Source organism: Nematostella vectensis, chromosome 4, assembly GCF_932526225.1.
Source record: "Nematostella vectensis chromosome 4, jaNemVect1.1, whole genome shotgun sequence".
NCBI classification, from domain to species: Eukaryota; Metazoa; Cnidaria; class Anthozoa; order Actiniaria; family Edwardsiidae; genus Nematostella; species Nematostella vectensis.
The window spans coordinates 18,308,491-18,324,946 of record NC_064037.1 but is presented as its reverse complement, the minus strand read 5'-3'; the positions used below and the strand labels follow the sequence as shown (position 1 = coordinate 18,324,946).

General features: G+C 40.6%; 2 protein-coding genes across 3 annotated transcripts; both read left to right on the top strand.

Annotated features, from left to right (window-relative positions):
* Positions 1-1,091: 1,091 nt before the first annotated feature.
* Positions 1,092-4,954, top strand: LOC5504274. 2 transcript variants are annotated; one of them, XM_032372575.2, is made up of 3 exons: positions 1,092-1,409; positions 1,789-2,051; positions 2,915-4,954. In XM_032372575.2, the coding sequence occupies exons 2-3, from the start codon at positions 1,832-1,834 to the stop codon at positions 3,517-3,519; spliced, it is 825 nt and encodes a 274-aa protein (XP_032228466.2). In that variant the 5' UTR covers positions 1,092-1,409; positions 1,789-1,831; the 3' UTR covers positions 3,520-4,954. The 2 variants fall into 2 exon arrangements, with proteins under 2 accessions (XP_032228466.2, XP_048582538.1); XM_048726581.1 differs by lacking the exon at positions 1,092-1,409 and having other exon boundaries at positions 1,635-2,051.
* A 3,141-nt stretch (positions 4,955-8,095) lies between these two features.
* On the top strand, positions 8,096-12,139 carry LOC125561906 (uncharacterized protein K02A2.6-like). Its single transcript, XM_048726708.1, has one exon. The coding sequence runs from the start codon at positions 8,096-8,098 to the stop codon at positions 12,137-12,139; it is 4,044 nt and encodes a 1,347-aa protein (XP_048582665.1).
* The last annotated feature ends 4,317 nt before the right edge of the window (positions 12,140-16,456 follow it).

The window sequence follows — 16,456 nt, the reverse complement described above, 5'->3', positions numbered from 1 at the left end:
ATATATATTTTTTGCCTTAATATAGAGGGCACAAAAAGAGAGGGTCTCGTTGTTATCACCCGCGCGCCATGCCAATTCCCATCTTTTCTATTTTCAACTTGATGAGGAAAGAAATTATGAAAATTATCGCGTAGAAAGAATTGTTTGACAGTTTTTTTTAGCGGTAAGAATGTCAAGAAGATAGAAAAATAGCGAGAGCGAGGAGATAAAATCCATGCATCTCACTAATAGTGGACTTTAGTTAAAAGCACACTAGCATACACACATAGTGAGATAATAACATAGTGAGATAACAACATGACGGAAAACGAGTTTTATCTCATCATCATCATCAGCAGCATCGCCATCGTCATCGTCAATAATAATAATAATAATAATAATAATGACAATGACAATGACAATGACAATGACAATGACAATGACCATGACAATGGCAATGACAATGACAATGACAATGACAATGACAATGACAATGACAATGACAATAACAATGACCATGACAATGACAATGACAATGACAATGACAATGACAATGACAATGACAATGACAATGACAATGGCAATGACAATAACAATGACCATGACAATGACAATGACAATGACAATGACAATGACAATGACAATGACAATGACAATGACAATGACAATGACAATGACAATGACAATGGCAATGACAATGACAATGACAATGACAATGACAATGACCATGACAATGACAATGACAATGACAATGACAATGAAAATGACAATGACAATGATAATGATAATGATAATGATAATGATAATGATAATGATCAGATAATGGTTCGCAGAGGATGCGACAGGGTCACTGCATGACGTCAGACAATGGTTGGATGCCCTTCAAAGTTCGGGACCGTATTTAGGATATTTTCCTAATGCTGAGAAGTGTTGGCTCGTAACTAAGCCCGAGAAAGAGGAGTCTGCACGGATAATCTTTGAAGGATCTGGAATCAATATCACAACGGAAGGTCGTAAGCATCTTGGTGCGCCGCTCGGTTCCAGGCCCCATCTTGAATACTACGTGAATAGCAGAGTTGATGAGTATGTGGGACCAGATCTAGATCGGATATAGATGATCTATTCTTGCCTCTAAAACGTGCCCTACTTCTAGAACGTGCAATACCTTGATACCCTCTCTAACAGGGCGCACAAGTGCTCAGGCAGAACGTGATATCCTCTCTTTGCCAGTGAGGTTTTGAGGCTTGGGTATAACAAATCCCGCTGATGAGGCTTCTCTCGAATTTACTGCTTTACCAAAGGTCCGTGGTCAGCTTGCAGAACAGATAAAACGGCAAACGCATGAGCTGCCGGGTGATGATGCCGTACAAGAAGCACAGCAAGAGGCGCACAAAGAGAAGAACGAGTACCTGAAGTCTAGATGCGCGGAGGTGAAAAGCTCTCTACCTGTTAATATGCTAAGAGCAGTGGACCTTGCAACACAGAAAGGGTCTTCAAGCTGGTTTAACGTTCTGCGATTAAGAGAGATTGGTTTTGAACAAATTGTCAAGTCATCATCATCATCATCATCATTATTATTATTATCATTGTCATTATTATTATTATTACTTGCCAAAACTTGCGCGCACAGCGGCAAAATAACAACAACAAATTAAAAGCAACTTATTCAGCGCTTTCAAATCAGCCAGAAAGTTTCTTAGTCTGAAAGGGGTTACTTTATTTGAAAGGTTTATTTTTCGTCGCTCTCGGGCTTTGTCTTATTTGTTAGAGTATTTGTTAGTTTTATTTGTTAGAGTATTTGTTTGTAAGGTATTGGGCTTCCTGTGGTAGCGTGGACTGGTGCTGAGACAAAATGGCGGAGGAAGAAAGTTTGACAATCGTTTCGTTAGAAACTCCTCCAGTCTCAGAAGTAAGAAGGGAATCAAGAAACTGGACAGATGCGGAAACAGCTAAGCTCATAACACTGTGGGAGGGAGAAAATGTTTTGTACAACGGCAGACATAAGGATCATTTTCGAAGAGAATGTAGAAGCGCAGCAATGGATCGTATACAACAACGACTAGCCGAAGACGGTAATGCACTAGTCAATTGAAACCCCCACCCCCATGGTCCCGGGGAAGGGTGGGGGATTAGACTTTGACCCTGTACAAAACAGAGAAAAGCCCCTACCCGCTCAGGACAAAACTGCAGTGAAATACCCCTACTTCTCGGGGTGCAAACTATAAGCAACTACCAAGCCATCTGAAATAAGCCTTTATATTTCAAAGCCAGTACACCTCAGCGAGTACATTTGTGTTAATAACTATGAAGGTGACAGGTTTTTTTTTGATAAATGAAAAAATAAATCATCTTATTTGATATTCAAATTTTTTTTCATATTTGTTTTCGGATATTTTTCCATGCAGCTTGCCACATACTAATACATGGAATTGCTTGCTGCAGAAAAAAAAGAGTCTCAAACCAGTAAATGACATGACTTTTGCAAAGTACATTTGCAAGGCTATTCACTTGTCCCCAAACCCCCAGGGTGGGGACAATTCTTAGAGTCGAAAACATTCAATCCCCCCACCCCCTCGGGACAGATTCTTGTTCAAAAGTGCCCTAAACCCCCATGTTAACCCCACCCTTCCCCAGGACCATGGGGGTGGGGGTTTCAAATGACTAGTGCATAACAAATACAAGTACTGTACTTACTAGTTTAGCTGTCAGCGTCTCTTTACACCCTTGAAGTGTGTTCTTACGAACCCCTTCTGGCTTAAATGTTAAAATTTTAATTAATTTTATTGTTTCCTACTCAGAATACAGTATATACTTATAAGGAGCTTGTATGCAGTAAACTTTATATACTATAATAATAATAATCAATTTATAAAGTGCTAAAACTATGTTAATATACTAACAGTTAATGCATCTCAATATGATTGTGATGTTGCAGGAGATTTACTATTCACCTTGGAAGAACTTCACAAAAAAATGCGATGTCTTCGCACTTATTACAGCAAGGAAATCAAAAAAGAAAAAATCAGCAAATTAAACAGCAGCAACCCTCAGGACTTGTATACTTCCCGATGGCCACTCTACCATTCACTGCACTTCCTTAAAGACTACATCAACTCCAAACAATCCCTTAGTAGCAGCAGTACTCCTTTAAACACTAGTAAGCAGGAGTTGGACTGCACTGCAGACTCGGATGACCAGGCTGTCCTGGCAAGTGATAATGTTTCAAATGTGTCCCAAGAAAGTAGTGACTTCTATGAGAGCCCCGCTATCCCGCCAATCGCGAACAACATGAAAAGAACTGCAAATACAGACAGAGACTTGTTTAATAATTGTGGCAAACAGACTAAGAAATCTGAAGAACCTGAGTTCTCATGTGAGGCAGACAATGCTTTTGGACACTACGTAGCCAATCAGCTGATGAGAATCCCAGATGGCTTGCCGAAGGAAATGCTGAAGATAGAAATCCAGCAGTCAATAGTCAAAGTTCTTCACCCAAAACAGACTGGTTTAACCACAGAGTATGACTACAATTATCACTGAGAGACTGCTTTAACCACAGAGTATGACTACAATTATCACTGAGAGACTGGTTTAACCACAGAGTATGACTACAATTATCACTGACAGACTGGTTTAACCACAGAGTATGACTACAATTATCACTGAGAGACTGGTTTAACCACAGAGTACGACTACAATTATCACTGACAGACTGGTTTAACCACAGAGTATGACTGTGGCAGCCAAGACAAGCTCAGAGGAGATGGCTAGACAACGTCGAAAGAGCGTAGGATCTTGATTACTCACTGTGCTGGCGCATCCACACGCATGCCTACAATAACCTGCGCCTTAAAGCCTAGCACAGGACTGGCTGTAGTCTGTAGAGTCTAGCACAGGACTGGCTGTAGTCTGTAGAGTCTAGCACAGGACTGGCTGTAGTCTGTAGAGCCTAGCACAGGACTGGCTGTAGTCTGTAGAGTCTAGCACAGGACTGGCTGTAGTCTGTAGAGTCTAGCACAGGACTGGCTGTAGTCTGTAGAGTCTAGCACAGGACTGGCTGTAGTCTGTAGAGCCTAGCACAGGACTGGCTGTAGTCTGTAGAGTCTAGCACAGGACTGGCTGTAGTCTGTAGAGTCTAGCACAGGACTGGCTGTAGTCTGTAGAGTCTAGCACAGGACTGGCTGTAGTCTGTAGAGTCTAGCACAGGACTGGCTGTAGTCTGTAGAGCCTAGCACAGGACTGGCTGTAGTCTGTAGAGTCTAGCACAGGACTGGCTGTAGTCTGTAGAGTCTAGCACAGGACTGGCTGTAGTCTGTAGAGTCTAGCACAGGACTGGCTGTAGTCTGTAGAGCCTAGCACAGGACTGGCTGTAGTGTGTAGAGTCTAGCACGGGACTGGCTGTAGTCTGTAGGGTCTAGCACAGGACTGGCTGTAGTCTGTAGGGTCTAGCACAGGACTGGCTGTAGTCTGTAGAGCCTAGCACAGGACTGGCTGTAGTCTGTAGGGTCTAGCACAGGACTGGCTGTAGTCTGTAGAGCCTAGCACAGGACTGGCTGTAGTCTGTTTATGGCTGACGGGTCAGAGGATGTCTTCATTTGGGCCTATGACTATTTCACAATATTCATTTTGTTCACAGGTGACTATTTCACAATATTCATTTTGTTCACAGGGATTTGGGATTCTCTCACTCATGAACCAGCATTCCAGCATTACCATGGATTTACTCCTGATGAATGATTTTATAGTAGAGGAGGCTCATCCCAAAATCATTAGGAACATTTTCATGAAATAAAAAACAATAGAGACAGTTATTTAGCCTTTAATTGTTTTATGTATCAAAATATCAAGGCCCAAATGATATGGACAAAAAATCCCCTATTTGATGCAAAAATATCATGAAAAATTGAATTCCAAACAACTCTTATGTAGTTGTAATGTATAAATAGTGGTAACTCTGATAAAAGTGCCCTCTACCGCCTTGTTTCCTACCATCACTTTACATTTTTTATATATGAGACATATGATTTTCCCACTTGTCTTTTGTGTACTGTTTGTTTCTATGCCCTGCTAACGAGGCAAGCAAATTTTCTCTTTTTCAGAGATCTAATTCAATATCCCTGAATGCAATTACTATTTTCTGTCCAGACTTCAATACCCATATCATTTTTAAACAGCTTGAATCTGAGCAAAGCAGCCACGGGACCTATTCATAGCACTTATCGTAAGATAAAACATGTACAAATGTACTAATAATTTGTTGAAAAATAACTTGCTTTGATTTTTCTATATTGTAAAAAAATTGACTTCCTCAAAAAAAAATTCAACCTTAAAAAAATTTTCTCATTCCAAATTGATCACTTTTCTAATGGTCCGTCCATAAGAGACCAGGAGTGTGATGGGGCTGAAGTTAGTTATAGTTATTATTCTTTGAACTACATACAGTATATGAATAATGCGTTAGGTCTAGGCGTTCACATGAATATATGTATATACAGTATTGTAAATTTTGTTAGCATTATCTGTGATTTGTTGTTGCAGACCGCGTACACAGAGATCAAGAGGTTGCTGTTTAGAATTATTTATCTTGTTTCGTTTTTTGCAAATTGCGGTGAATCTCGAATCAATGTACAAGAACGCTAGTGTGTGCCAGAAGTAATAAGAACTAAAGTCTTATCGCAGTACAATATCAAAGGACGTGACCCCAAACCATGATGACACAAATTTTGGTATATATGTGTATAATATATTAATCCACCAAAGGTTTTGCTGCACAAGTTGGCATACGAAGTCACGATCAATGAGTCTACATGTACAGGTTTTTGATACTATAAGTGTAAAAGTAGGACAAGAATCAAGGGCGTAGCCAGGGGGTGGCCTAGGCCCCCCCTTTTAGCAGCCAAAAATACAGTAAATGTATGAGACATCTAAAATACAGGAGAAAATGCCTTGAAAGTCCCCTTTGGGCCCCCTCCTGTTAAAAATCCGTGCTACACCGCTGAGAATAGTTAACCCTTTCACTCCTGGGTACTTTTGAGCAAAATTGTAAGAAAAACAGACTGAAAACAAAAACCTCCCCCCTATTTCAAGTCCAACACTACCAGCTAAACTACCGCTGACCCAAGACGGTATGCCTTGAAGTTTCCAACAATGCACTGCGGTGCCTTTTCTTTCTAGGAACGGCACTGCTACAGCCTGTTGCTTACAACAGTTTTTCTTGTAATTTGCTTAAAAATGTGCTTTATCACATCTGGAGAGTGCCTTAGGACATCATAAAGTCCATCTGGGCATAATTAATGCTGTGCTTATGGATGTTTGCATAGTTTGGGATAATTCCTTGTTTGGGCTTCACCGAGTGAGGTAATTCAGCAATCTGTGCAATTTGCAGTCATTTTGTTATTTTCTAAATCCTAAACGGTCTTTTTGGCTTTAATTATTTTCTGTATAGTTTTGTTAATAAAGTTTAGTCTCACTTTCCAAACATACAATACAGACGCCGGATGAATATGACTAGGCCCTAGACCGCGGACCAACCAATTTCGCATTATGGATGAATTAGTAGTAGTCTTTATTAGTAGTCTTTGACTGCGGACCGCGAACCAACATAACATATCCGATTATAATTTAATTGTGCAATGATGGATATTTTATATTGAGTAGCAGACTCGTACCCAGTCATTATATGCTGTTGCGCGGACATCCACAGGAATCCTGAAGCGAAGACGGAAAAAAAAATAACTACTGGCAGATTACAGATCCAAGATGGACGAATTTTCACAGACGAAGAAGGACCTATCCATACTGCATTTCTTGCCTGTAAAATTCAATGTGCACATGACAACTGCAGAAATAGCCTAAATACTTTCCTGGAGTTTGGAATTCGGCGTAAGATCATGTGCGAATAGTGACTTCTTCGCTCTAGAGCTTCTTCTAGAGAACATAAAGACAGTATGTGCTCGAACTATATCTCTGAAAGTGTATATTTTTGATAAGTACAATCCAACCAGAGCAGTGGGAGTTCAAATGAGTGCCAGATTATTCAGACCATCCAAATTCATTTCATGAAATGATGTATCGAGCTCACCAGTGTCGTCCGCCGTCTTGGGTTTTACGAAACGAAAATATCATTTAATTGAACAGGGAACCACCGAAAATAAAACTAAATGGTTTACAACGAGTGTGTGTAGGTAAAGGTAGGCCCTTGGTATTGTACACAAAAAGAAGTAAAAAAAACGGTCATAAAAACGCTGCTTGCAAGATATTTGAAAAACTTGCAAGATATTTCCTGAGTTCTGCCAGACGTCAGACGTCAAGCGAATTCGGTAAAGCTTCGGGAAGCAATCTTCGGGAAGTCAGCGGTTTTACGGAACCGATCACCGGTACGTAGTCGGAAATCCCGACTGACCCCCCGGCTTTCAGCGGTGTGATACTTTGACTTCCGGTGTATTAGGCATTACAAAACGTCCGGTATAAAAATAGAATGCAACATTATAATGTGGGTATTGTCATCGCTATTTATTATGTAAACGACTCGAGCATTTAAGAACCCGTTTATATTGGGAGGAGCACGGGCTTACACTTCCTTGGGAAATTTAGAAGGGCTTTTTCTTTTAGCTGTAATTTCCATGGTCAACTCTCCTTACAATAATAGTTGGGTCATATAACCATTGCGAAAGATTCCAGAACTACCACGCAGCACAAAAATCGGCATTTCTATGATGTTAAAGTTCCTTTTATTTTTTATTCTATTTTGGAAGCAGTGTTCCATTTATAGTGTTAGTGTATATTTATTATTAAATTTTATCGAAGCAGCTAATCCTCGCGAGTATTTCTTTGTTACAAGCCGTAAGGGAATCAATTTCCCACGGACGTAGTGTTATAATATTATTTGTTTTGGGCCCCCTGTGGCCCCTTATTTATCTTATGGGCCCCCCCGAGGATAGGGCTCCTCGTTGTCTTATGTTGTAGTTTTTCACTCGGTAGATTTGATTTTGTAGAGCGTTATTGTACAAAAAACAACCGAATTTTGAAGTAAACACCTTTTATTACATGGTGTCAGAAGTGGTTAACCACTGGAGAATATTAATTGTTAAAGAAAAGTCGACAAAACAAGGAAACGATGGCCGAAAGTGGGGAAATGTATCATCGAGCTCCGGGACCTTTGGTGTTGGATGCGAATGCATCAGAAAATTGGAGAAAGTTCCTAATGCAGTTCGAAATTTACTTGGTTGCAAAAGGAAAGGACGACAAGGGAGATAAGTTAAAAGTTAATTTGTTACTTAACTGTGCTGGACCGAGTGCAATTGAAGAGTATAGCCACTTTGTGTATACTGCAGGCGAGAGTAATGAATCTTATGGTGATGTGTGCCGAAAGTTCCATGAACTTTGTCGAGGAGCTAAGAATGTCATTTATGAGCGACTGCTCTTCAATCTTAGAAACCAAAAGGAGGGTGAACGAATTGACAACTTTGTTAGTGAGCTAAAACGGCTTTCATTAAACTGTGACTTTGGAGCACTTAGAGATTCATTGATACGAGACCGTATTGTGGGGGGAGTAACCAGCGATGAATTGCGAGGGGAGTTGTTGAAAAAGCCAGACCTTACCCTACAAACCGCGCATGATTACTGCAGAACTTATGAGGCGACTGAGCTGCAGAAGTATAAGTTTGTTCCACAGACAGTAGTCCCAAGTAAAACAGTGTCTGTGCAACCAGTCCAAGTTAAGAAAGAACAGCCGTTTTGTAAGTTCTGTGGATATCGCCATTCATTTGCACACCCAACACGATGCCCAGCTTTTAAAAGGAATTGCAAGATTTGTAGCAAAACAGGCCATTTTGCAAAGATGTGTAAAAACAAACAGAAAAAAGATCCAGAAGTGCATGTGGTGGAACAGGAGTATGACTCAAGTGACAGCAACGAAACCCACACATACTTTGGATCCATTGAAGTCGGAAGCGTGTTACAGAACCAGCAACCCAAAAAGAGCCTGATAAAAGTCATGATAGCAGGAAAAGAGGTCAAACTGAAAGCAGACACGGGTGCGGAGGCTACTGTCATCCCCTACAACTTGTACAAGAGCATCACCAACAAGCCGTTGAAACGTTTACACCAGCCTTTGAAGGGCTGGCTTGCGACTAAGCCCATCTACCCTAAAGGATGTGTCCGCCTTCCAACACAGTACAAAGATCGAAAGATAGATCTGTTATATCTTGTAGTTGATGGAGAGTTCACCCCACTACTAAGTTGTGAGGCTTGCCTTGATCTTGAAGTCCTACAGTTCATGGATCTCACATTGCTAGATTCACCATCAGCACAAACATCAAACATCGACTTGTCCAGAGAACAAAGCAAAAGTACCACAACCCTCACAAGTGACCCTGTTCTGAAAGATTACCTTGATTGCTTCAGTAACAAACCAGGAATGTTACCCAACAAAGTACACCTAGAGGTAGACTCTGCAGTAACTCCAGTTATACACGCACCCAGAAAGATCCCAGTATCCATGTTAGACCCAACTCAACAGAAGCTGAGAGAGATGGAAGAAGATGGGATCATTGTTAAAGAAGAAGAACATACCCCTTGGGTCTCTTCGATGTTAGTAATCGATAAACGAAAAGGCAAAGAAAAGAAAAGCCCACCAACCAAAGACAACATCAGAATATGTATAGACCCACGTGACCTCAATAGAGCCCTCAAGAGACCCCATTATCCGATGGCCACAGTGGAACAGGTTGCCAACAAACTCACCGGTGCTGAAATATTCTCAACGTTGGATGCATGCAGCGGTTTTTGGCAATTACCAGTAGACGAAGAAAGCTCGAAGCTCCTGACTTTCAATACCCCCTGGGGTCGATACAGATTCCTGCGGCTCCCATTCGGCATAAGTTCCGCGCCCGAGATTTACCAACGAGAGATGGACCGACTCTTCGCAGGAGTACCAGTAGAAATAATCGTTGACGACTTTTTGATACATGGTGGAAATCAATGTGAGCTAGATGACAAGATGATTGCAGTATTGAAGAGGAGCCGTGAGATAGGTCTAAAGTTCAATCCACGTAAAGCCAAACTTCGAGTTCCTGAAGTCAGCTACGTTGGACACCTATTTACTGCAGACGGTTTAAAGCCTGATCCTGAAAAGGTAAGAGCTATCAACGAGATGCCTGCCCCGACCGATAAAGATGGCATACTACGTTTCCTAGGAACTGTAAACTATCTGGATAAATTTATTGAACATAAAGCTGATCTCCAGGGCCCTATCTCGCAGCTAACAAGGAATGATACCGCATTCGTATGGGAGACACCTCAACAGCATGCATTTGACAAGCTCAAAGCAGTCATTACCTCAGCGCCAGTTTTAGCCTATTTTGACAACACCAAAGAGACAGTGCTTAATGTTGATGCAAGTGGCACGGGATTAGGTGCTGTGATTCTGCAGGACGAAAGACCTGTAGCATTTGGCTCAAAAACACTATCACCTGCTGAGACAAGGTATGCCAACATCGAGCGAGAGCTTCTGGCAATTGTCTGGGGAACTGAAAAGTTCCATACTTATGTTTATGGACGTCGTGTTGTAGTTGAAACCGACCACAAACCACTAGAAGCCATCTTCAAAAAGCCCTTGAATGAAGCACCACCGAGATTGCAGAGGATGTTGTTAAAGCTGACAAAGTATGACCTTGATGTTCGTTATGTGCCAGGAAAGAAACAATTCATCTCAGATTGCTTAAGCAGAGCCCCAGTTAGTGACACTAAACCAGTTAGTGAACCAGAAGAGATGATTGGAATCAACTTAATTGACAGTCTTGGTGTAGATTCAAGCACTTTGCAAAAATTCAAGGAAGCATCAAACTGCGATGTTACCTCTCAAGTGGTCATGGAATATGTCGTTAAAGGTTGGCCAGCAGAAAAACATCAACTTGATGAGCTAGCGAGAGAATACTGGAGTTTTAGAGAGGAACTTAGCGTAGAAGATGGTTTGTTATTCAAAGCAGACAGAATCATTGTCCCGAGATCGTTGAGGGCAGAGGTGCTAGAAGAAATTCATGGCGCACACATGGGTGAGAACAAAAGTCTCAGTTTTGCAAGAGAATATGTTTTCTGGCCCTCAATGACTGCACAGATCAAAGACAAGATTAGTTCCTGCTCCATATGTAATGCCTTCCGAAACCAACAGCCAAGAGAGACCCTACTACCACGTGAGGTTCCTGGATTGCCTTGGCAAGTGATCAGTACTGACATCTTTGAATATGCCGGACATTCCTATTTGCTTGTTACCGATTTGTATTCAAAGTACTTTGAGATTGAGTTGTTACGCCAAACCACTGCTAATTGTGTTATCAATAACTTAAAGAAGATTTTTGCAAGGTTTGGGATCCCGGTGGAAGTTCTGAGCGACAATGGCTCCCAGTACAGTAACACTAGAAACCTTTTTAATAGTTCACATGAGTTCAAAAAGTTTGCAGATGAGTGGGGTTTCCGTCACACCACAAGCTCTCCAGAGTATCCACAATCAAATGGAGCTGCCGAGAAAGCAGTTCAGACCGCAAAACGGATTTTAAAGAAAGCGGCTGCTGACAACAAAGATCCTTTTGAAGGATTACTCAAATACAGGAATACACCCTTTGATGACTTAGGTGTGTCTCCAGCTCAGCTGCTAATGAGTAGGAGAACACGTACCCAACTACCGACTCATCGACGTTTGCTACTGCCTCAGCCTGTTGACCCAAATCAAGTTGTGAAGACATTGAAACATCGTCAGAGTGTTTCAAAAAAGTATTATGATAGTCATAGTCATGATCTCCCTCCTTTACAAGTTGGAGATAAGGTGCGTATCCGTCCAAACCGGGAGGCTGAGTGGAGGAAAGCAGAAGTATTGCCCCGATCGTACTTATTAGGAGATGAGCGTGGGCGTGTCTTCAGGAGAAATCGACGACAAATCATTTCAACACCTAATGATCAATCGATGAGCACAAGTCCTTTTGTTATACCAGCCATTCCTCAACTACCACCAGAAAGTACCAACAACCCCACACAGTTAAGCAATAATGTGACAGCATCGCCTACACCACCAAAGTCTTCTGAGAGGCAACACGAGACGACAACGATGAGCACAGCATCTGGCAGGGTTATCAAAAAACCACAAAGACTTATTGAACATTGTTAAGAACATTTATTGAACACTTAACCTAACACTTTGTTGAGAAGGGAGATGTTATAATATTATTTGTTTTGGGCCCCCTGTGGCCCCTTATTTATCTTATGGGCCCCCCCCGAGGATAGGGCTCCTCGTTGTCTTATGTTGTAGTTTTTCACTCGGTAGATTTGATTTTGTAGAGCGTTATTGTACAAAAAACAACCGAATTTTGAAGTAAACACCTTTTATTACACGTAGATTGTGGTCGAGTCCGCGCCCTTGCAGCGGTCATACCCAACCTCTCAACCTCTCAATCAGAAACTTCCGAATAAACATCTTCGGAATCGAGCATCATAAAAGAAGATTGCGGCCATAAGGCAAAAGAGTTACGTCTCTCTCTTATGTGCCCATACGAGTAAGAGAGACAATTCCTGCCTTTGTTGTATGCTGAATGGAATTTTCCAACGATTTTCATTTAAATTTTTTGATAATGTATTTTATATAACTTTGAACCATGACAGCTCGCTGGTGCTTTTACTTTTTTTTTCCTTTGTTCTATTTTACTAAAGTTATTAGCGTAAGGCTAATTGAGTACTTATTTTACTTACTTTAATGGGTACCTCTTGGCATATGAAGTTTTATTCACAATGCAACATGTCTTTGATACCTGCTTTTCTTTTTCTATATTAATTAATTTTGAGGGTTTACATGGATATATATACTCCAGGGGCGTAGCCAGGGGTGTGGCCCAGGGGGCCCGGCCCCCCCTTCTAGCAGCAAAAAATAAAGTAAATGTATGAGACATTATCTAAAATACAGGAGAATTTCCTTGAAAGGGCCTTTTGGGCCCCCTTCTGTTAAAATTCCTGGCTACGCCGCTGTACTCGTCATCATAAGTAACTCATTATAAGTACTTTAAAATTTTCAATGAAAACTCACAGAAGAGTCTAAAGAAATTACATCATGAATTGGCATTTTTTTCAGATAGGTATATGGTATAGGTATAGGTATATAGGCTATGCCCGTGAAATACTCACGAAAAGCAATTCTTTGTTGTATAAAACTTTGTAAGATATATTCCAATCCTTCAATGCATTGGGCTGTGCTTTAGGGGGATTGTATGCGTCGTAAACATTAAATGCCTCCCTTTTGAGTCACCAATATATTTATCTCATATTTAATTTACCTTAATGTGAAAAGGAGCTTTCTATAAAATACCGCCAGTATTTTAGTATTCCACCTTTTCCTATATCCGTGTTCCTATAACCCTGTGTATGATGTTTTCGGCGTGAATCGGACAACCAAATTCAAACCATGCCATTTAGCACGTTCATATGTTGGGTTTTGTGAATAAGAGAGTGGATCTCACTTTCATTATTGGTCTGAAAACACAAAATGACCGCCAACTATTTGTAACAAACAAACCACACACCATCTCGATTTGATTAAATTAGCGTTTATGCACCGTCCTTTAATGGATTGAATTGAAATTGTTCACAAGTCAAAAGTCTTGCAGTCTTGTTTGTTTATGCGCGATGGAGCTTAAGCAGGGCCGTAGCAGGGGGTGTGGCACTGGAGGCACGTGCCCCCTAATATTTTCAAAAAATATAACGAAGTGACCAGTAGGGGCGTGGCTGTGCCCCCAATATTTTCTTTATGTTTCTGTATTGTGCCCCCTATCTTATGGGGGCTGCTACGGCTCTGTGAAAAAACTACTTTCTTTTCGAGGTAGGAATAATGCCTTTCTAATTAACGGCTGTGTTTTCAGCTACAATTAATCTATATTCGAATTTTTTTTTCAGATTTGATTTTCCACGCGCACTGTTTGTTTACACATCTTCCGAAATTATCTAAAATAAGATTTCTCCTCTACGTTATTTTTACTTATTACTGTATACTTTTGCTGTGTTTTTCTTGAGAGACGTGGGGGGTCAGAAGGTTAGTCCTGCGGAAAATGAATTATTTTTGTGCTCCTGTGAAATATTGAAAATGGCGCCTTTCTGAGTGTGATCCTCTCGCTTACAAAAACGCGTGAGTTTGAACTTTTCTATCCGGTATAATCTTGAAATAAAAACCATTTTGCACACCTCCTCTCCGGCTAAGGGTGGAAATGGCGTGGTTTCGGAGTTTTCTAGCTCAGCCGTTTTTTTTCGTAAAAGGTGGACAACAGTCTATTCCTTAGCGTATTATATATAGTATAGATTGTCTTAATCATTCTACTTCGTTTAATTAATGGCCAGGGGCGTATGCAGCCTATAGGCCTGCAGTCCTGGACTGCAAAAAAAAAAAAAAAAAAAAAAATGGCGATCTTACTTGCATTACGAGGGGAAAAAATCAAATGTTTACTGATTGATTTTTATGTACGTAGTTATATATATATATATATGATGAGGAGAAAAACTATGATTTTCTTAATCATGGTAGTCCACAGATGATTTTCAAATATATTGTTATGTCGTTCAGTGCCATGCGACGACCGAAGTCCTTTCTGAGATCGAGGATGACAGAGGATCGTGTAATATTCTCAATATTCTGACGCATTGTCGCCAATTTCCAACCCAAAAGCGGGAGCTATGAGATGTTAACGGGGATGAGGGGCCACGCCCTCATCCAGCTTCTGAACGCTTTGACTGCAACTTGTTAAAATCCTGCGTACGCCCCTAATGGCTATTTGGTTTGAGGTCTGTTATTTGAACTCGTCATGTTTCAAGGTAATTTCTGTATTGTCCCTGGCCAGAATTATACTATTCTTGTCGATAAGGCGGGTAAATTATAGTCGTTGAAGATATTGGTGAGCGATGACTAAAATTTGCCCTACGCACCGACAAAAATACAAGAACTGAAATGGAAGGGCTGCACGGAAGCCATCTTAAAGATAAAAACAGACAAATGTTATTTTGCACAAAGGTCATATCAAGTGGGTTTTAAAATTTTTTCCAGCACGCTGAAAATAAATTACATAAGAAATGGGAACGTGATATGGGATATAGTAAGCAAATTATATATATTTTAATTTCTTTCATGAGCTACCACCCAGCCATAATTACCCTTTTTAAAGTCCACTTAAAATCTGATCACAAGTCTTGTTTTTTCAAAATGTCGTCATTATTTTTTTATCGTTTATTACATGGCCATTTTGTTTAATAGCCTGCTATAAATATTTCATTAACGGGTGATACTAAAATAAACACTTGCAATAAGTTCAACTCATTCCTTTGAGTCAAAGGTGTTTCCATTGCGTTTATTTGCTAACTTGGGAAACAAATGATTGCGTCAACCGAATGACCAGATTCACTCCTGGCCTGGGGGCTGTTTGACTCTGACACAAATGCCAAACATACGATATGCTGAAATAGACGATCTACTAATTAGTGCAGGGAAGGGTTTCTCATAATCAGACACCCTGGACCTGACAACCTGTAATAAGATATCGTAATCACCAGACTACAGCCAGCATGTTACATGTCAACACATGGAACACGCAAATCTTCTTTATGCAATTGAGAGCTAATCAGCCTTCAAAGGATGACACAATATCAGTCCTCTGCCGCTGCCAGCTGATATTATTTCATCCTAGAAAAGTGCCGAGAGTTAACAAGCATCCATTTTGTCATAGTGCCGAGAGTTAGCAAGCATCCATTTTGTCATAGTGCCGAGGGTTAGCAAGCATCCATTTTGTCAACGTGCCAAGAGTTAAAAAGCATCCATTTTGTCATAGTGCCGAGAGTTAGCAAGCATCCATTTTGTTATAGTGCCGAAAGTTAGCAAGCATTCATTTTGTCATAGTGCCGAGAGTTAGAAAGCATCCATTTTGTCATAGTGCCGAGAGTTAGCAAGTATCCATTTTGTCAAAGTGCCGAGAGTTGCAAGCATCCATTTTGTCATAGTGCCGAGAGTTAGCAAGCATCCATTTTGTTATAGTGCCGAGAGTTAGCAAGTATCCATTTTGTCAAAGCGCCGAGAGTTAGCAAGCATCCATTTTGTTATAGTGCCGAGAGTTAGCAAGTATCCATTTTGTCAAAGCGCCGAGAGTTAGCAAGCATCCATTTTGTCAAAGTTCCGAGAGTTAGCAAGCATCCATTTTGTCAAAGTGCCGAGAGTTAGAAAGCATCCATTTTGTCATAGTGCCGAGAGTTAGCAAGCATCCATTTCCATACGCTGTTGGAGTAGCTGCTCCGATATTTGCGATTGAATTTCGTAAATAAAAAATAGTATTTTATTTTTAGGTGGTGTAAGAATACTTCTCATGTTTTATTATCCAACTTATTGAAAACAATAAACAAAAGTTGGACGGACAAGGGCTCTTTTCAACACCGGTTTACTATCATTATCGTCTTCATATATTTA